General features: G+C 37.8%; 1 protein-coding gene across 6 annotated transcripts in view; it reads left to right on the forward strand.

Moving 5' to 3' along the window:
- Window positions 1–21,818, forward strand: part of LOC148954523 (2-oxoglutarate and iron-dependent oxygenase domain-containing protein 2-like) — a 119,674-nt gene that overhangs the window by 66,586 nt on the left and 31,270 nt on the right. For all 6 annotated transcript variants that reach the window (XM_089086570.1, XM_089086569.1, XM_089086571.1 and 3 more), the window contains 4 exons: window positions 1,005–1,115; window positions 2,529–2,747; window positions 7,772–7,960; window positions 11,437–11,627. In XM_089086570.1, coding sequence (XP_088942696.1) covers window positions 1,005–1,115; window positions 2,529–2,747; window positions 7,772–7,960; window positions 11,437–11,627 — 710 coding nt within the window. The remainder of the gene's footprint in view (window positions 1–1,004; window positions 1,116–2,528; window positions 2,748–7,771; window positions 7,961–11,436; window positions 11,628–21,818) is intronic.

Here is a 21,818-nt window from a genome sequence, read left to right on the forward strand (position 1 = left end):
TATATATATATATATATATATATATATATATATATATATATATATATATATATGTTCTAAGGGAGTGACGAAGGGAGATTGGAGGCAGAAATTTATATATAATCCGCAGGGCCATATCCAAGAATTTAGTTGGGGGGGGGGGGACGGGGGCTTCGGGACAGGTACAGTCATCAGAATCTGAGTCGGAAGGAGAGGAGCTAGATTTGTCAGTAGATCTTGTTGAAGACGGTCTTAATGATTGAAAGTGACTGAATGTTCTGCTATAATGATCCAGTGCTTTGTTAATCAAAGCCACCAAAGTGTTACACACCACTTTTTTTTACTTGTATTTGGTGCTTTTATAAATAAATGAAAATAACATCTATATGATATGAGAAATGTGGCTGAATGCCGCTTTTCAAATATGCAAGGCTGTTAGGATAACATTTCTTACGTTTAAATATAGAAAAAAATTGCAGTCCCAAATAATATTTATTTTTTTTGGTTTTTTTTTACAAAATGGATGTCCGAAATCGGACACTGCAGAAGTGCTGAGGTATTACCCAAGAAACAAGATTACTAAAGGGATAAATTAGACTATTAATTAAATTGATGAAAAAAAAATCTTTTTTAAGCCCAGAAAAATCAGAATCATCAAAATATTTCATTAAAATCTGAAAGTGATGCTTAAAAAGAAAAGTTCAAATGGTTTTTCAGCTACAGAGCAATTCTAAAACACCACTGTGTTTCCTAGGGAGTACCATATTTTACTCTATTTTACCAATTTTACCTTATTTTACGGTAATTTTGCAACACTAGCCGAACCGGAATAATAATGATGGTTTTCAAGTCAGTGACAATGCCATATTTTTTCGCTTTAAACAGGTAGTTTAAAAACACGTTTTATAATTTTCAAGGACGATGGATCATGTTTCGCTCTTTGCTAGGTCACAGCTGCCGCTGCGTCTATGGTCATTTTGAGGTCGGAAATTTCTTGTTATTATTTATTTCTTTTTACTGTTTAGGTTAAAGAAGAAGTTGCTAGGAGGAAGAATGTTTTTAGTACCAACAAGAAGCGATCTGAGGAAATTAAGATAAAATATAAACGTTTGCATCCAGAAATCTTTAAACTGCAGGTTAGTGCAATTTGCTTTTGAAACATATTTTTTTACTGGTAGATAGAGGTGCTCAGTATAATGTTTGCATTGGTGCTTTTTGTTTGTTGTGTATGGCCGACCTTTTTACCTACTGAGTATTAGTGTTTTGATGCGGGAGAAACGCTTATTGTTTAATATTACTGCTTGAGAATGAATACCATACTCGTGCAAAAACGAGCTAAATACTGATTTGGTTCATAAGTAATTTAATGGCCAGAGAAGGTCTGGCGCTCCTCTGTCACTCCCACCCCTTTAGAAAAATATTCCCTTCATCTTTGTACTTCTTATCCTAGCAAAAAAAAGACATATAAAAACCAGAGGACTCATGTAACTTGTGAAAAAATAAGGGGGTTAGTTGTATTTTGCATCCTGGGCTTTACCACGGAAACCCCTTCTCGTTCACTGAAATACTTACATAGTTGCTGAACATAATATTAAAGTTTTATTGTGTGACGCAGGCTCAGTTTTAAGGAGGACAGGAAATAAAAATATTGCAATTTTACAAATTTCAGTAGATGGAAATCCCCTTCCTCCTTTTAAGCAGGTATATCCCTAACGACATCTCGTGATTGTTAAGTATACGTTAGTTCTTGTGAAAAAGATTTGAGTTGTTAGGCCTGCATTGTTTTTTTCTGATTAAAGTGTTTTTAACGCCTCTGGACATAGATATCAGTATATCTATTTTTCATCCCAGAGTTCTTCAGGGAAATTTTATTTTATTTCTCCGAAATCCGAAACCATTTTCATCAAGTCCTTGAAACTGATATTGTAAACACTAGTTTAGCCTCTCCATCATCTCCTTTCGCCCTCCCTAGTGCTAATTCTTTAGAAGAAAGGTAGACCGGCTGTACCTTATTTGAAACAGAATTACCCAAATATTTATAACCTGTACTAATGAAAGCATAAAGTGGCTTTTGTCTCCTCCGTAACCCCCCTTTGATCTTACAAATGCCAACTCTTAAGTAGGATGGTATGCTTATTTGAACCAGAATCACACAAGGAGTCTTTATATGTATGATTGAAGAACTGAACCAGGACAATGGCCCCTTCAATATTGTCCGTGCTCGATGCTTATAATTTTCAAAAGTTCGATTTTTGCCTATTTGGGCAGGCAATTTATACGCCTTAGGGGATAGTATAGTTCTTTTGTTGCTTCTTTCTTTATTTGATGGACCTCAGTAAAACTGAACAATGCCGGCTGGAAAGGAATCCAATAAAATAAAGTTTTTTATTACTCATTTATTCTTGTTATCTGGAGCTGCAACAGTACAAGTAGACTATAATAAATGACAAATTAATAAGAGCCCTAAGTATTATGAAAAATACAGTCATTCAGTTGGTAATGTAAGAGTATATTAGAATTTATGCTGATTCATTTTTTTTATTTTCTAGGAAGACTATTTTCATGAAAGATTCCTTGAAATTACTAAGTTGGTGTCCGACTCATCCCCTCATCAACTGGTTTCGCAGTTGGAAGGAAATAAGCAAAAAAGATACTATTCGTTTCCTGTATTTTCTAATGAATTCTGTGACCTTCTCTTAGAAGAATTGAAGAATTTTGAAAATGCTGACGTCCCCAAAGGAAGACCTAACAGTATGAACAAATATGGCGTAAGACTATTTTTGTTCTATTTATGAATGTCTAATGATCTTCAAAAAACTAATCATAATAACAATCTTAAAACATTAATAAGGTGCAAACCATAGATAATTTTATCTATTCTATTAGGAATAATAATGGTTTCCGTCTGGAATCTTTTAAAACTTAATCGTATTCTAACCCCCAAATTAGAAATTCCAACTTGTTATTTTGGTATTAACGTTAGTTCCTTTCATTATTTGCTCATTAAAAAAAAAAGAGAGAAAAAATAGTCACGCACAGGCACATACATATACAAACACACATACACTAACACATATACAAATACATACATGTATATACACATACACACGCGCACACGCACAGATACACACACACGCACAACAATTATTGTTTATGAAACGCTATTTTTATTTATTTTTTTTATAGCGTTTATGTTTCTTTTTATGTAGCTGTTCGTTTGTTTAAGCTAGTTGTGTTTTTTCTTTCATTTTTTTTCTCGTTGATAAAGTACCCAGATGTGGACCTAAAATATTCATGTAGGCCTATGTGTTATTATCTTTACACAAGAGATTTTATTTTTGCAAAGTTCACTGTCTTATTACAAGTTTTACCTTTTTCTCAATATTTTCTTTTTCGTTTTAATTACATTTGGGAGTGGCACGCGGCGGAGGTATGCTGGGTTGCAGGGGTTCCAAAGGAATATTGTCCTAGGCTTATATGGTAATCCCAAATGTGTATAAATTAGGGCCTGACCGATATGGATTTGTGGGGTCAGATACCGATATACCGGTATCGTACCGACAAGATACCAATGTAATTTGCCGTTAAATTCCCCCCCCCCCCGAAAAAAAAATCCTTACCTAAAGCTTAAGCCCTGCATTCTCTGTCCTTATTCATACTCACATGTTTCTCCCTTGTCTATTACACACAGAAGAACAACCTCAATAATTCACTGTGGATTCCAAATAATGCAAAAAAGATTTATTCAGAAAATATTTAGAAAAACATTTAAAACGAACAAAGTTCTAGTCTGGACAGTGATTAATAAGTCCAGTCCAGCTGGGGCAAGTTTTATTGCAGAAAGTACAACTTTTTAGCATTTTCTCCTTTCAGAGACCTTCGTTTGTCATCATAAACGTTCCCAACTGTGCTGAAAACTCTTTCGATTGGGATAGAAGATGGTGGACAGAATAGATACTTCTGAGCAAATTGTGCCAGTCTTTTGAAGCGACTGCTGTTATTTCGCCACCACTCTAACGGACAGCTTTTTCCAGTCAATGGAAGCCTCACGCATATACCTTTCCAGTTCCATGTTTATCTGCTGACTCTTCTTCCTGACAAGTTGCAAGCATGTTATCAAGAGGCAGTCAATCAAACTTGCTTAGCCTACTCTCCTTCGTTTTGAGTTTTCCTCCTCTTCTGTTGCAGTGGCTAATTTTGTCTCTTCCAATGTCTAACTCTGCGTTTCTTATCGTAGCCGCCTTTTAGCGTTACTGAGTGCCTTTTGATTTAGGGGTCGGTGCTTGTATCTGGGATCCAGGAGACAAACAAGAACAACTTCTCTGGTTGTACGTTCTTGAACTCACCACACGTTTCGAACATTGTTTTGCCAGGTGTGTATTGACAAGTATTAACAACAAATTTACTTTGGCTTCGTTTGAGTCATCTGTGCTGCCCTCTCCGCCTTGGTCAGATTTAGCTGGTCCCTAGTCCCCAGGGACTGGACATGCAAAATTACCTGAGGAAATCTGGCCCCCTTTCTGGATAACCTGCACATAAAAAAAAAAAAAAAAAAAAAAATCGGTCGACATCCGATATTTTTTTCCGATATCTGATAAAGACAGTGACCCTCATATTCGCCCGAGAATGTCGGCCGGCCAATATATCGGTCGGGCCCAAGTATTAATGATATTTTTTTATATAGTATGTATTTGTTGTTTCTTCTCTCTGAAAAGCTTGACAAAATAGTTTATTATTTTGTGTTCACTATTGTTCTTGTGAACACAGACAGAACTCTATTTAGTTTTCTTTTGGAACAGTTTCTGTGTCAGATCTTCCGCAATAAAAGCTGAAAAGAAGAAGAAAGCATCTGGTAGCCAAGTACTTATCAATATTAACACCTGGAATTTTCGCTGGAGTCGACGAATTTCAGAGTTGATCCTTTTAAGCACATAGGATAAATTAGAAACATGATTAGAACCCTGTTTCCAGAGCTGTTCTTAGGGGGGCAATCGGGGCAGTTGCCCCGGATGCCGTGGCTTGGGGAGAGCTCTGCTTGGCAGTTGCCCACTTAGAACCAATTTTGCACTTTGATTCCGCTTTTTTGGCCTATGTTCGATTCGGGAGAAGGGCGCTGTAACAAATTTTTCCCTGTGCACCACCAATGCTAGGAACGGCTCTGCCTGTTTCCTTTCTGTTGGGTAGCGGATCCAGTCTCCAGGTACCTGTACATTTTCTTTAGCTTATTATTAATCATCACTATTTGATGGACGGATTTAAGTAACAGTTCAAAGAAGGCACGTTCTTGGGAGTTTTCGGTTCGTATTTGTTCTGAAAATCTGTTCTTTTTTGTTGCTACCATGGGCGCCCTCAGGGAGGGGGCAGGGGGGCCATGCCCCTTCCTGGAATTTGGACCAGAGTAGGAAGAAAATAGAAGTGTAACAACTAATCAAAGAAAAAGAATTTCTTAGTTTTGTTTTCTCTTTAAGAGCTGCTAAGGAACTTGTTTAGAATCAATTCAGAATTTAATTCGATTTTTGGGTCTTAGATTAACTCAATATAGGTCATTATTTATCTATCTAAAGGAGATCGAAATTGGAACCCGATTTAGGGTGTAGAGTAAATACTCTCAAGGGCATTCTTATGCCCTAGCAATAGTGCGACAAGCTTGATAAAGCTTACCGCATTTTGGAATTAATAAACAGAGAAAGTTTTATATATATATATATATATATATATATATATATATATATATATATATATATATATATATATATATATTTGCTTAAGTCTATAATGATCATCCTGTGTCTATTCTATTGGTTGTATCCTATCAGGAATTTTGCTTGCTTTTCTTTCATAATAATGATACTTAACTTTTAGCTTAAACCTGAACGGGAATTTAGTCAAGATACCAGAATTTGTGAATTGAAAATATTGATTTCTTTTATTTTATACTTTTTTACTCTTGTTTATAGTAAAACTCATGGTTTTTCTATACCGGTATAGAATCAAATTTTCGTACTACTCACTGTTTGAAATATAATCAGTCTAAAGGTATCATGATCAGTCTGGTGGCCGGCGTTTACCCCCCCCCCCTCCCGGCGACTGGCCCTTTGGAAAATACCCCCCCAGGAAATACTTCTTTGTATTTTTTTACCACAAAATTTATTTCTTCTCCAATCTCCGCTACTCTGGTATCTGCCCCCCCCCCCTCGGAAAATTTTCTGCGGGCGCCCTTGGTTGCTACTATTTCAGTTGATGAACTTAATAAATTTGTTTACGGAAGAAAAGGCTTGAGAAAACCAGTAAAGTGCATTTTATGGCTGTTAGTTCCTTGTTTGTATTCTGCCCATTTATTGATAGCATATACATAGAGACTGTAATTATGATTTAGGGTTGACAAACTAAATTTGTTTCAGAAGTATTTCAAAACTTGGTAGATTACTTCATATTTTGTTAATTTAGGCCCTATACCTTTTTTTTGCGACATTTTTAGTAGTGCTAAACACTCGAGGAGTGCTCGATATGTTGTTATTCATCCACGAAAATGTCCCTCTGGTCTTTAGAGAGTATAAGGAGGTGGGGCCCCTACTCTTATTCATGGTAATTCCTGTTCGTTTCTGTCTGACTTGATTATATTGTTTAATTTCTGCACGTTTTAGGATTCATCTATTCATCCATAGCAGCATCTATCAGTTTTCTGTTTGATGTTGTCATTAATTTCGCTCCTTTTTCTTTTCAATGGCTTTATTTTTGCTAGTCTTAGAATTTAATATGACTCTTTAGTTTTCTTTGAAAACTTGTTTTTGGAAGATGTATTTTTAAATTAGTCATTAAAAAATACAATGGGACATTCTAATTTTAGGGGCCATCCATGTACATTATCATAATGTATTCATTTTCTGGTTTCAAATCTGTCCCTTTTGATTTTCAGTTCTCTATTTGGTTAATCCCAAAGAGTATAGGAAACTTATAAGAGCAGAAACCGGAGCTAGTGTCGTTCTTACAGTGCAGAGGAGGGGGGAGAGAACAGAATTCTCCTACCACTGGGCCTACCAGCTTATTTAACCTAGCGGACTGAACTTGCCAAGATTTTGCGAAGCTAACTCTGGTCTACATTCTGCAGACTGAATTTTGACCGAAAACAATTCGTAAGAACGGTAAAAATTTTGATGAATTAATACTGACAGTAAGTTTCAGATTTAATCCTATAAGTATGTGGATTCGTCCAGTGATCCAATTTTCTTCCTTTAAATGAAGTGGCAAAGCGCTACACTGTCAGTGGCTCTTGTAGTTTTTAATTCCTATCTTCCTATTTTAAATCAAAGAAGATTCATCTCTTAAAAATTTACCATACTTTATTGCTAATCCTGTGAACCGCAGGCATTTGCTGCAGGTGAATAACCCCCAACCAATAGCACAATAAGTGATACCTTAATGAATATTGACTGAAGTGAGACCCAAGCAAGCTAGTGATCGGGCAAGCAGTGAGTGACACCCAAGCAACTCAAGCACAGAATAATCGAGTGATACGAACACATATGACCGATTGGTCGAACGCGTCAAACCCCAAACAACAACAACAATCCCATGAACACGGGTAATCTGCTCAGCTCCACTGGCTGTTCTTCTTCAAGTCATTTCCAGTTAGCTGTGTTAGTGGAACGTGTCTGACTTTATTTAAAAAAAGAGGAGATATTTTTAAGTACATCTGACAGTTCTATGTTTTCCAAGACAACTTTTACCATTAGTTGTCGATTATAAAGACGTACATATTTAAAAATGTAACCGTTATCATAAATCTTTTCAGGTCCTTTTGGATGAGATTGGTTTCAATGAAGAATTTTTGAATCGTTTTAGGACAGAATATCTGCAACCAATTGCTGTCAAACTTTTTCCAGAATATGTTCTTGACGGACTCGATACCCATAAAGCATTTGTTGTTAAGTATAAAATTGGCGAAGATGTTGATCTTGGATGGCACCATGATAACGCTGAGGTAAATATTATGGTAGGATAACATAGTTCCATTACATATCCTAGAAACATGTTCTTGACGGATAAGATACCACTAAAGCATTTGTTGTTAAATATAAAATTGGCGAAGATGTTGACCTTGGATGGCGCCATGATAACGCTGAGGTAAATATTATGGTAGGATAACATAGTTCCATTGCATGTCCTGGAAACATTTATGAACTTCAGACTTTAAGCAAATTTTAAGGCTCTTATTAAATCTTAAATGTTAAAGTCGTTTTAAACTACCCATTGTATCTTACTTTTACCTTTCTACTTATTGGAATTCTAGGGAATAGGTTCAATTGACTGAATAAGATTAGCATGTTTAACACGTATTTTTTGGCGAAGGAAAGTTAGAAAAATTTATTTTATCGTACTTTTACTAGGTGTTAGGAATTTTGGAAATAAATCTGTATTATGTGGAACATGAATTTTAGAATCATAATTTTTAAAACCTTTGTTTTTGGGAAGATATATGAATTATACATTTATTATATGGAGCTTTAGAGAATTAGAGACTGATACTATTTTATAACATCTAAATGACATGGGGGTGGGAGTTTCCTTTGTGTATGTCATTGGACTTGAAGCTGAAGCGACGATGGCTTTTGCGTTTCCAATGTATTTGATCTTTGGCAATTGTTTCGATGTTACGAGCGACAGTGTACCTCTTTCAGATCGGGGATATCCTGATGGCTAATGTTCAGCTTTTTCTGAATTCCAAATAAAACGCGCACGGTTTGCAATTTGTTAATCGGAGCATATAGAAAAGAGAAAGAGAGAGAAAAAACACATTTATAACCTGTTCCACGTCTTTATAAAAGCATATCTTCAGCAATCAGTTTATTTTTTCATTACCGTCTAATTCTAAAATCAGAAGTTTGATCAACGGATATGTTTTATGTCACATTCCTATCGTGGAATTCGATTGTTCTAGTTAGCTTTCTTATGAGCCTACGTTTAGCTATTTAGCGTCGTTTGATAGGATAGTTTATTGTTCATGCTCTTGGTTTGTTCTTATCTCGTTTCTCTGACTGGCAAATTACAGTTTGGTGGCCAGATTTAATTTAGTTGGAAAACTAAACAATCGTCCCTCCTATCAAGATAAAATAACTTTTGGTTGTCACATTGCAGAAAAAGTTCTCATTTTCAAGAAAGGAATGAGTACAATTGTTTCATGCCAAAACATTTTTGAAATAACAACTGGAATAGGTTTTACTCGCCTTAATATTAGGGTGTCTACCACGGAAGATTTTGTCTTCAAAACTAAGGGACCTTGTATCCATCCTTTTTTTTTTTTTTTTTTTTTTTTTTTTTTTTTTTTTTTTTTGCTGCATATTTTTGTATGGTTATTTATTTATAGCCACGATAGAACGAAAAAAGAAACGATCAACAAATAATAAGAGATGTAAGATAAGAAAAAACCAAAAGTACGAAAAACAAACTAACAATTATCAAAGCAGAATACTGATACACAGACTCAAACTCAAACGATTTTATTGTCAAACGCCTTACACGGCCATGCCGATCAGTGGCAGTTCTTGTCATAATAAAAGATAACATATAAACTAACATATAAAAATGTTAGTTTTTAAACAAACACTAAACATATAAAAATCACAGCCATAGCCATCGTCATACAAATTTATATGTTGACTCAAAATATCACAAACAGAGTCCAACTAAAACCTAAGACATTTGAATAGCCAACTATCTGTAAAAACAAAATGAATAAAATAACTAATTTGAAATTAAAGAAAAAAAACTTTAAAATCAACAACAAATAAAAAGAATTAGGAACTAAAACAAATAAGTATGTACAGCTATTGGCGAGTGAGTGTAGTATTAAAAATGTTGACAAACGAGGGAACAAAACTATGTGCGTAACGCATATGTCGTTCTTGCACCGGCTGAATTTTAGGTATCGATTCAGTTACTTGTCGTGGGAGCCGTTGGTGCGAAGGGAGAAGCTCAGGGGCGAGGATTTCACGAAGCCATGGATTTGGCAAAATACCGACACCAAATTTGAAACACAATTCATCACGAAGGGCCGAAAGAATTGTAAAGGAAAGGGAGCAATAATGGGCTTTGGGAGATTTAGAAACAACCAGAAGAGCTTGGTATTGGATCCTTTCCAGGCGGTTCTTCTGGTCCAAATTCAGGCCGTAATGTCAGACGGGACAAGCATATTCTACCAGCCGTCTGATAAACGCAAGAAAAATACTCAATAGGTGGGGGGTTGGGACACCATGACGAGTAAGGATTTTTAAAGAATAGATAGCCAGGTTTGCCCGTTTGATCAGGCTCACTAAAGCTAAGTAGAAATGTCGTCTTTTTCACCATATTAGATCAAAATTTTGAGTCCTGTGATACTCTGAGACTCCAAATCAAAAATTGAAGTTCTTCAAGTCTAAAATTATATGCACTAATTATCTAGTTGAAAAGAGAAGGAGAAAGAGAGAGATAAAGAGACTAAAAACCAAAAAAAAATATAAATGACCAGTACGGAAGAATGTATGTGGTTTCCAGATCGAGGATTGAATCTAGCAACAGAAGGGTTTAACTGTATTATCAAATTATTTACCTAATCATTGGTTTTGAATATAGGGCCTAGATAGCAAGGAAAAGTTAAACACCATAATGCGGAACAACTAGAAATTTAAGACCGTGCTAATCAATGAAATAATAATTTTAAAAGTGATGGGGGAAATATAATTTAAATTTCGTAAGCAAATATCTTTGAGTTCTTTTTTTTCAGGTTTGTTACGTCAGTGTGCTGTCGGGACCTTAAATCTTATCTATTATAGCCACCCCTCCAAAAAAAAGTAAAGAACGCGTTTCATTAACAATAGATTCTTTTACCCAACTAATTCTCATTATCATAGTTACCCGACGACTCATAGATCAGAGTCTTTTTTTGTGAGATTCGTCCAACTTCGAGAGCGTGTTTCAGCATTCGTCACGCGGGGCTAAAAGTCTAGAACTCGTTTCAAGCTGAAATCTGTGATCATTGTGACAAATGATTATTAAAGAGGTTGTTGAAAAAAAAAACTAAAGATGAACCAGTATATGGTGACTTATCTCTACGCCTGTGAACTACTTGGGTCACTGAAGTATGTCGCTAGGTGTGTGCTCTGTCTGTCAGGTTTGTATACATATATTCCTCTTTAGATAAAAATCTTCTATTCTATTATTTTGGTGAGTGAACTCTGCTGAATTTTTTATGTATTTTGGAAACCAGAAAAAATAACTTCCGTTGCAGATGACGCAAAATTAGCGAAGGGGTATTTAGCAAAAGCCACAAGCTCATCAGGGGATTCAATATGAGCCCATGAAGGAGATGTTCTGAAGAGAGAATGCATAGATTTGGACAGACAAATTTTAAGCTATATTGCATTCCAGCGAACTACCGACTTACCATCCCAAAATGAAATTATTTCTATCTTTTTATTTTAGGTGACTTTAAATATTGCTCTAAATGAGGGTTTCGATGAAGGAAGTCTTTATATTGGCCCGATGGCTGGAGAAGGAAAAGGTGTTGCTGTTTCAGAAAGCACCGTTGCAGAATACAGTCATAAGAAAGGATGGGCTTTACTGCACAGAGGTCTTCAAATGCATGGTGCTATGCCAATCGAGCATGGAGAAAGGTTAGTGTGTTTTCATGATGAAAAATGTATCGCGTAATATTTCCCGTAAAAGATGGGAGAGTCATATAGTGTATGCCTTTTATATGAAAGTTTTAGTGACAGTCTTCTCAAGTGATTATCCGTTTTTTATTTGTTTTTTTTTTAAGTAGTATGGTATCATGCAACCACTGGTACTAATTGGGGGAATATGCTCTTTTTTGATATTAATTTAAAAAACTTTTTCCACAAAATAAGTTTTTCAAAGAAAAGTAAAGAACTCCATTAAACAAAAAATGACTTGACTTACTTTGACTTATCGCTCTTGCTCAGCAGGGTCGCCAGCGTAGAGGGAACTGGTTGACAGCGCTGTCAGTCTTCTCCAAGCAGCCCTGTCCAGGGCTAAGGATGGGGCCCCATTTGGGTCGATGTTGCGGTTGAGGAGGCGTTGATTTATAACATCAGCCCATCTGGTGCGCGGCCTCCCTCGAGGACTTTTCCAGACATCGAGGGATTGAAGTCCAATATGATCCTTTCAGGGGTAGTTGGCGGGAGGCGGAGTAAGTGGCCGTACCATCTTAGAGAACGAGCTTCTACATGGGAGGACAGGCTCACCGACTTAAAGGTCCTCAGGATCTCAGTATTGCGAATCTTATCATACCATTTGAAGCCTTCAACTCAACGCAGGTGTATAGTTTGGATGGGATCGACCTTTCTTAGCTGTGTTTGGGTTATCAGCTATGTCTCAGAAGAGTATAATCTGATGCTTAAGCTTTCAGCGTTTTAAATTTAGGATTTTGCAAGGGAATTAATTTTCGATTTGTGTAAGACTGCTCTCAAGAGACGTCCTAATACAGAATTTGCCTTGGGTGATCTGGCTGATATTTCAGCGACGATCGTGCCATTTGATGATATGACTGATGTGAGATAAGTGAACTGCCTGGCCACGTCAACAGCTTGGCCGTTGATCAACAGTTAGGAGTGATATCGATATAGCCTTTTCAATGCATATGATCATTATTTTCTTCCAGTTGACTTGCAGCCGAACTCCGAAGGCAGTTGAGGAGATTATATTAATTATAGACTTAAGTCGGTCGATATTTTCGCTGAGGACGGCGGCATCGTCAGCAAAGTCAACATCAGACAAAGTCCTCCTAGCGTAACTTATTCCAAAAGGGTGGACACGGTGTGTCTCGTTCAAAATGTGGTCAATGACGCAGTTAAACAGCTCAGGTGCAGCAGCGCATCCGTGCCGCCCACCATTTTTTATGGGGAAGGAAGAAGAAAGCTTCCCGTTAACAAGGACGGCACTTTTTGTGCTGCGGTAGAGTTCTTTAAAGAGGCTGACTATCTTTTTTGGTAGGCCCGCAGCCTTCAGGATTAGCCAAAGAGACTGCCTGTCAACAGTGTCAGAGGCAGAACGAAAGTCAATGAAAGCTATGTAAGCTTTCTTGTTGAATTCCAGTGTCTTCTCAACGATCTGTCTGACAGTATGAATCTGGCCAGTTGTCGATCTTCCGGCTTGTTGGGGGCGGCGCAAAGCATGTAGGAAACTTGTTGCACGTTTCATCAGGAGCACTGCAAACAGCTTTCCAGGAACAGAGAGTAGGGTGATACCACGGTAGCTGCTGCAACCCGTCTTGCTGCTCTTGCGCTTAAACACTGGCACGATGATTCCTTTCTTCCAGTCTGACGGTAGAAAGGAATCATCGTGCCAGTGTTTAAGCGCAAGCAAACAAAAAATGAGCAAAAATAAAATCAAATTATCTACCAAGAGTGAAACTACCACAAATCAGCATCGATAAATAAATGAAACCCAAAACGAACAGAAATTACAATAAATAACCGAGTCAAACTCAAAACTAGCAGAGATTAACATAAGTTGGGTGCAAAACCCCTATGCCTTCCCAAGGCCAGAACAAAATTTGCACTTTACTGAAAAAATACAAATGAATGTGCATTGTCAGTTTAATATACATATACTGATATTTAGTAATCAAAGTGTTAAAATTATTTGATTTATTAAAGTTACAAAAGTAAAAACATTTAAATTTTTTCAGTAAGTGCAAATTTTGTTCTGGCCTTGGGAAGGCATAGGGGTTTTGCGCCCAACTTATGTTAATTTCTGCTCGTTTTAAGTTTGACTCCGTTATTTATTGTAATTTCTGTTCGTTTTGGGTTTCATTTATTTATCGATGCTGATTTGGGGTAGTTTCACTCTTGGTAGATTATTTGATTTTATTTTTGCTCATTTTTTGTTTAATGGAGTTCTTTACTTTTCTTTGAAAAACTTATTTAGTGGAAAAAGTTTTTCAAATTAATTTCTGTTCGTTTTATATTGACATAGTCTTTTCAGGGAAAAAGAAAATAATAATTTAAATCTTTTCGTTTTTTAAGACTTTATAGTTTGGCCTACTATTTGTATGCTGGAGAAAAATTTTCAGCAATTTTTAACAACATACACCCTTTTAAAAATCTAGACACAAACAGTATTGTTTAATTTAGTTTCATACCTCCTCTAGTTGACCTGAAATGGAAAACTTGATACCATTCGCAAAAAAAATCTGTTTACTTTGTTTGATAGCTTGGATACACTTACGCTATTTTGATTTGGTTTTAAATTTTAAGAGCAGAAATGGGAGGCTGTGGGAGGGTGGAGTGGAAGGGATTAGTTGCCCTCAAATCACTTTCGACTATTAAAAAGGGCCTCAGCCCTTTGTATTTTCAATTGAATGAGCCCTTTTCGAAGTTCCCACGACAACTCCTTCGATACGAAGTGGCCTGTTCTAAACAACAACAACAAAAAATAATACATTATACCCACTTCGATCTTTACTATAAAAATGTCAAGCCTTCCAATCACCTTCGACTATTAAAAAGGGCACTAGGCCTTTTGATTTAGCTTTTGGAAACGACAACGCTTTCATAGGCACCTTATATGCCCCAAGGGTATAAATTATTATCCTTACCCTCAGATTTGTTTGGCTGGTTGTTATCTTCTAAGACCGCATTTCCGTAATTTTCAACTACGTTAAACAACAAGTCTATCTCAAAATATTGAGTGGATGTGGTTGGAAAAAGGGTGGGCGTCAGAGGAGTGTTAGTCGTCTTGGAAGCACTTTCGACTTTTAAAAAGGGCACAAGCCACTCCAATTTCCAATTGAATGAGTGCTTTTTGAAGTTTCTACGACAACTTCGATATGAAGTGCCCTGCTCTAAAGGAAAAAATTAGTAAACAATGCATTTTGTCAACATCGCTCTTATATGCCCCCAGGGTATAACTTAAAACCCTTGCCCTGAGGTTTGTGGGAGAGCGTCCTCCTCTTTACTTAGTCCTCGTTTCTTGTCTCGTTCTCAGAGTGGCTCCTCGTTCTTTGACTTAGACAGCGCGATCGTGCTGCCTATGATTTATACGACAACTTTCTATATAAACCTTATATGCCCCCAGGGCATAAATTACAACCCTTGCACTGACGGCTCTGAGGGGGTTATCATCCTAAAAGACCTAATTTCCAGAACTTTCAACTACGCTTGAACAAAATGAATATCTCAAAATTTTGATTGGATGTGTTTTGGAAAATGGTGGGCGTGAGAGGGGCGTTAGTCGCTATCCAATCACTTTCAACTATTAAAAAAGGCTACTAGCCCTTTCGAATTTCCAATCTGAATGAGCCCGTTCTGAAGTTTCTACGACAACGCTTTCAATACAAACTTTATATGCCCCAGGGCATAAATTACGACCCTTGCTCTGAGGACTGTGGGGGAGGAGTTGTTGTCATCCTTAAAGACCTAATTTCCAAAACTTTCAACTACGTTGAATAAAATGGCTATCTAAAAATTTTGATTGGATGTGTTTGGGGGAAAGGTGGAAGTGAGTGGGGGGTTAGTCGCCCTCAAATCACTTTCGAATATTAAAAAGGGTAGTATCCCTTTGAATTTCAAATCAAATGAGCCCTTTTTCAAGTTTCTACGACAAAGATTTCAATTAAAACCTTATATGCCCCAGGGCATAACTTATAATCCTTGCCCTGTTGGTTGTGGAGGAGTGTCCTCCTCAAAAATATATTTTCTATCTGGAAATCAACTACGCTGAACAAAATGTCTATCTCAAAATTTTTATTGGATGTGTTTGGGGGAATAATGGGCGTGGGGGGGATAGTTGCCCTACAATCACTTTCGACGATTAAAAAGAGCACTAGCTCTTTAAATTTCTGATCAGATAAGCTTTTTTTGAAGTTTCTACGACAAAGCCTTCTTTAAAAACTTTATTTGCCCTGAGGGCATAACGTAATACCCAAGCTCTGAGGGCTGTGGGGGAGTGTCCTCCTCAAACACAGATTTTCTATCTGGAAAGCAACTACGCTGAACAAAATGGCTATCTCAAAATTTTGATTGGATGTATTTGGGGGAATGATGGGCGGGGGGGGCTAGTTGGCCTCCAATCACTATTGACTATTAAAAAGGTTACTAGCCCATCGAATTTCCAATCGGATGAAACTTCTGAAGTTTCTACGACAACGCGTTATATAAAAACATTATATTCACGCAGGGCATAACTTAAAACCCTTGCCCTGTGGGGTGTGGGGGAGTGTCCTCCTCAAAAACATATTTTCTATCTGGAAATTAACAACGCTGAACAAACTGGCTGTCTCAAAATTTTTATTGGCTGTGATGGGGAGACTGATGGTCGTGGGGGGGGGGGCTAGTTGCCCTCAAAACACTTTTGACTATTAAAAGGGAACTAAACCTTTCTATTTCCAATCGAATGAACCCCAATTGAAGTTTGTGTGACGACTCATTCCACATGAAGTGCCCTACTCTAACGAAAAAGAAATAAACAATGCAGTGTGCCAACATCGTTCTTATATTCCCCCAGGATATAACTTAAAATCCTTGCCCCGATGGGTATGGGGGAGTGTCCTCCCCAAAAACATTTTTTATACTTGGAAATAAAGTACACTGAGCAAAAAGGCTACTTCAAAATTTTTATTAAATGTGTTTGGGGAAATGATGGGCGTGGGGGGGGCTATTTGTCCTCCCATCGCTTTCGATTATTATAAAAGACACTATCCCTTTGAATTTTTAATCGAAAGAGCCTTTTTTGAAGTTTCTACGACAACGCCTTCCTTCTATAAAAACCTTATATGCCCCCAGGGCATAACTTAAAACCCTTGTCCTGAGGGTTGTGGGGGAGTGTCCTCCTCAAAAACATATTTTCTATCAGGAAATCAACTACGCTGAACAAAATGTCTATCTCAAAATTTTGATTGGATGTGTTTAGGGGAATGATGGGCGTGGGTTGGGGGGCTAGGTGCCCTCCAATTACTCTCGACTATTAAAAAGGGTACTGGCCCTTCGAATTTCCAATCGAATGAACCTGTTTTGAAGTTTCTACGACAACGCCTTCTGTAAAAACCTTATATGCCCTCAGGGCATAACTTAAAACCCTTGCCCTGAGGGTTGTGGGGGAGTTTCCTCCTCAAAAAGATGTTTTCTATCTGGAAATCAACTACGCTGAACAAAATGGCTCTCAAAATTTTGATTGGGTGTGTTTAGGGGAATGATGGGCGTGGGTGGGGGGGGGGGCTTGTTGCCCTCCAATCACTTTTGACTATTAAAAAGGGTACTAGCCCTTCGAATTCCCAATCAAATGAGCCTGTTTTGAAGTTTCTACGACAACGCCTTCTATAAAAACCTTATATGCCCTCAGGGCAGAACTCAAAACCCTTGCCATTAGGGTTGTGGGGGAGTGTCCTCCTCAAAAAGATATTTTCTATCTGGAAATCAACTACGCTGAATAAAATGGCTATCTCAAAATTTTGATTGGATGTGTTTGGGGGAATGATGGGCGTGGGGGGGGGCTAGTTGCCCTTGAATCACTTTCGACTATTAAAAAGGGCACTAGCCACCCCAATTTCCAATCGAATGAGCCCTTTTCGAAGTTTCTACGACAACTCCTTCGATACGAAGTGCCTGTCGAAGAAAGAAAAAAAAAACACATTGTGCCCACATCTTTCTTTACTTAGGCAGCGCTCGCGCGCTGCCTATGATTTTCATTGAAATTTTTTGTTTTTATTTTTAATGAAAAACGCCAAGTTCCCCCGATTTTTTTTAGAAATATGTTCCCCCCCCTCCCTCCAAAAATGTCATGCATTGATGTGACTGCATGCAACACGAAACAACCTTCGGTGTTTTTAAAGATGCTAAAACAAGAAGAAAGATGTATTTCGTTCAAATTTCAGAACTATTTGTACGTGTTTGGTCCAATTGGAGGATGGACGATGTATGACATCATCCAGGCCTAGTTTAGCGTTTAACTCAGCTCGTGTCCAAAGCTTATCATTTAGTTCCACTCGCTCTTGGGAGTATGAATCAAGATCGTTTATAATGCTTAATGGTTCTAAACGATGTAATTGAATCTCCAGGCGTAATTCTTGCATTTCCTCACAATAATCTATTTATGAAATACCGGCTATTTCCCTGTTGCAGTGTTGATTAGAAGTTAGCACTAGAAATTTCCGTATTTGCTAAAAATTTAATCCAAACCCGCCTTTTAAAAATCCTGAATAGGCCACTCAGTTAAGCCATACCTGTGAGATGGGACAGAAGCGAGCGAACCACTTCGCCGGCTCACCCCCTATTTTTCTGCTTTCGTAATAATGAATAATACAAATTCGCACCATTATTCAAAGTCGCTCTAGCTACTGAGAAATAAACACCGGCTCCTTTAAACAAAGAAATGGAAGGGGCTTTTATACGCATCGAGATTGCTGTAGACAAATATTTTTCAGGATGAACCTACTGCAGTGGCGTATCCAGGATTTTTTTTCGGGGGGGGGGCCGTCAGTCTACCTTTTTATAGCAGTCAGTGTGAGCAAGAAAATTATCTATCATAGTGCAAGATTTGAGGCGGGGGGTAGGGTAGCTAGGTGAAGAAATTAAAAGTAGACACCTGTCATGATTATTTCTAGTTGTAGACTTTTTTGTTTGAGAATGGATGACAATATTTTGCCATTAAAGTCAGAATTAAAAAAAAAAGTTAGAAGTAGTGAGATTTCTATTTTGGGCGAGTAGCTGTTTTGGAACTGCTGCGAAGCAGCAGAATTCAAAAATAAAAAATAAAGAAGTGCATTATTCCTTATGTTTGCCTATGGGACCCTTGTTTTAGAGAATCAAATACATAAAAAATAATATTGTATCAAAGACAATTGCCCAGAATTTTGTTTCGGAGGGGTGGAGCCTCGGTCTACCTATTATCACGGCCATGAAAGCAAGAAATGTATTGAATTAACATTGTTTACAGAGGATAAACCACAATTGAAATTTGAAAAACAGAATCAACTGCACTTAGAGAAAAGAGCATCAAAAGACGACCTAACCTCTCACACTAACAGCCGATGGTCTTTTTGGCTATAAAAGGATCAAAAACTTGGTCAGCTTTGACCTGGATGTAGTGGTTCAGGGTCATGTGAGCTTGTCCGTTCAGACGCTCCTCGCCTCTGGAGCTCCGCAGATAGGTTTTTAATCGCTTAAGACAGCTAAAGCTCCTCTCAGCAGAAGCGGTAATCACTGGTAATGTCTGAAAAATCGTCAAAAGCTTTTGAATGCATGGGAAAAATCTTGCATCGCATGACACAAGAGTCGAAGCAACAGTTGATGGTTTCTCAGACTTCGAGCCACTTCTGTTTCCAAAGGACTAACTCACTTTTGAGCGCACGTCTATCCCCGTAAAATCCCGCGTAAACAGCAACAGATTTCACAGATTCATTAATATTTAATGACTCATTGTTAGGTGGAAAAAGCCTTCCGATTTTGAGAGATGCCTCCTGATAGCGCAAAAATCTTTGATCAAGTTCTTCAACAAGTGAAGCAAAGTAATGCGCGAACAAGGAATCGTGGTAAAAAACTTTGATGGACTCATTAACGTTGATGGATGTTCGGCGGATAGACCTTGGAACAGCCGGAGCCACATTTACCACTTGTGCAAGCTCATAGGCTTTCCGAAAAATTGTTTGAAAATTATTTTGTTTTGATTTCAGTAAAGTATCAGAACATATCTTAATATGCCGACAGCACTCAACTAAGTCTAAATCTTCGGCTCGCAGCGCCTTAGAGACAGAGAGCATGATGGCACTAACAAACTCTAATATAGCCAACATGAACATAAACTAAATTCAGTTGCTGCTGAAACCAACGCATTCGCTTTTGGAATAACTTCCGTATTGCACTGTATGCTACCAACTATTTCCTCAAGTACGGAAATAATTGCACAATACTAAGACATAAAAACTAAAATGCAATCGTGACGCTCCACCCATCTCGTTTTGCACAACTTCACAAGCTTTCTCATGGGACTATCAGGAAAAACAACAGCGACCGCTTCCACAAATATATTCGTTCTTTTTGGTGAGGGTGATAAAAATTATATAATTCGCTGTATAGTAGCAAAAGTTGACCTAACAATTCCTTCCGTAATAGTTTTACATAAAGCCAAATTTACGCTTTGCGATGCGCAGTCGGTGTAGATCACTTGCGGATATTTTTTCCTAATTTCTGCCTGTGCACCAGAATAGCAGCCGGACATGTTGCTGGCCCCATCAAAACCAACCCCCACAAATTTTTCCATTTTTAAGCCGAATGCAATGCATTGGCCAATGATTTGCTTCGCTACTGCAGAGCCGGTGAAATTTCCGCGAACAGAAAACCCGAGAAACCGCTCTTCAAGTTAAGCACGAGTTTCATTGTAGTATATGACTACAAGAACTAACTTTTCCTTATTGGAAATGTCTGTAGTCTCGTCAGCAGGGATTGAAAATGCTACTGAACTATTTACCTCGCTCACAATGCTTGGCATAAAAATGGACGTGGTACAATCAATCAGGTCGTTCTGCATGATTGGAGATATATACTGCGCATTCTTTGCGCCATTTTCGAAGTGTTCTTTTAGACATTGCTCTCCACTCTCTAACATTAACCGCAAAACACCACGAAAAATTCCCTCATTTACATTAGTTTCGTTGCATAGTTTACTCTCCTCTCTGTGTCCTCGCAGAGGTAACTCATGCCGCCCGCAAAAAAGGACTGCGCGCAGAATTGGTGTTAGAATTTCACGATTTTCTTTTTATTTCAGCCTCTGCACTCGATATAGCAGACACAAAGCTCCTAGTTCGTTTTTCATAAACGGAGACAAAGCTTTCGGCGCTAATCATTGAATGAAGATGGTAACGACAGTTCTGATGTACCCGCATGTCTGAAAGGAAATGCGTCCTGTGAGTCCTGTGTATGGTTTCGAGACTAGAGAGCCTTGAACCTGATGGCTACCCTTCCCAGCAGCTTGACAAGCGAATAAAACGCATTTTGCACAAAAGACACCCATGCACGATGGACTGAAGACCACCCATTCTGGAAAAGTTTCTAACCAAGAGTACTGAAAGGATCGAACTTTCGTTTTTCCCTTTTCGATAAATGCTTTCGAATGAAATGGAAAATTCTGGTTCGGCTTGAAGTGACTTGTTAAAAGATTGTATTTTTCTTCGTCTGAAAGGTTTTTGATTTGATCTGGTTTTCCGGCATACAAGCCGATATCATGTCGGAGAGTTTGAAAAGACATTCGAGCCCAAGCCGTTTGAATCGACGAATGAGAAGCACTAGGGAATGCATGTTTATCTCTAGGCAATGGTAAAGGTTTGTGGTAATAAAATTCTCGTTCAAAGCATAATGTCCACTTTTTAGGACCCATGATCTCCAATGTCGAACGCAGTAAACAACACGACCAGGTAAAGATAACCTATCAAGAGGAGAAAGTTTGCCGTCGTAAAAAACGCGCCGTACGCTTTCCATAAGCCAAAGATAAAACTGTGTTCCTTCGCTTCCAGTAACACGCTGTTTCAGGTGCTGGAGGCACGGAGGCACGAAGGAAGGGACACCTGCGACGGTCAGTTATTAGCCCCTCGGTTGGAGCATCATGTAGTGTAACCTTAACAGTAAAGTACCAAGAAAATACTCTCTACCCGACTGTTCCAAGGCTTCAAAGATTGCCCTTGAATTGTTAAATTACTCATTCTATTACTTATCTTGCTGTTCCTGGACAAACATAAATTTTGGCAATTAAATCGTAATCGGAACATTTTTTCTTTCAATTTTACTAATGTATGAAGTTTAATTAAAAAATATTTTAGTATGAAGTTTAATGATGTTAAAGGTAACCCGTTGAAA

This window comes from Artemia sp. Qi Xiang Cuo, chromosome 3 (assembly GCF_049724085.1).
Source record: "Artemia sp. Qi Xiang Cuo chromosome 3, ASM4972408v1, whole genome shotgun sequence".
NCBI lineage: Eukaryota > Metazoa > Arthropoda > Branchiopoda > Anostraca > Artemiidae > Artemia > Artemia sp. Qi Xiang Cuo.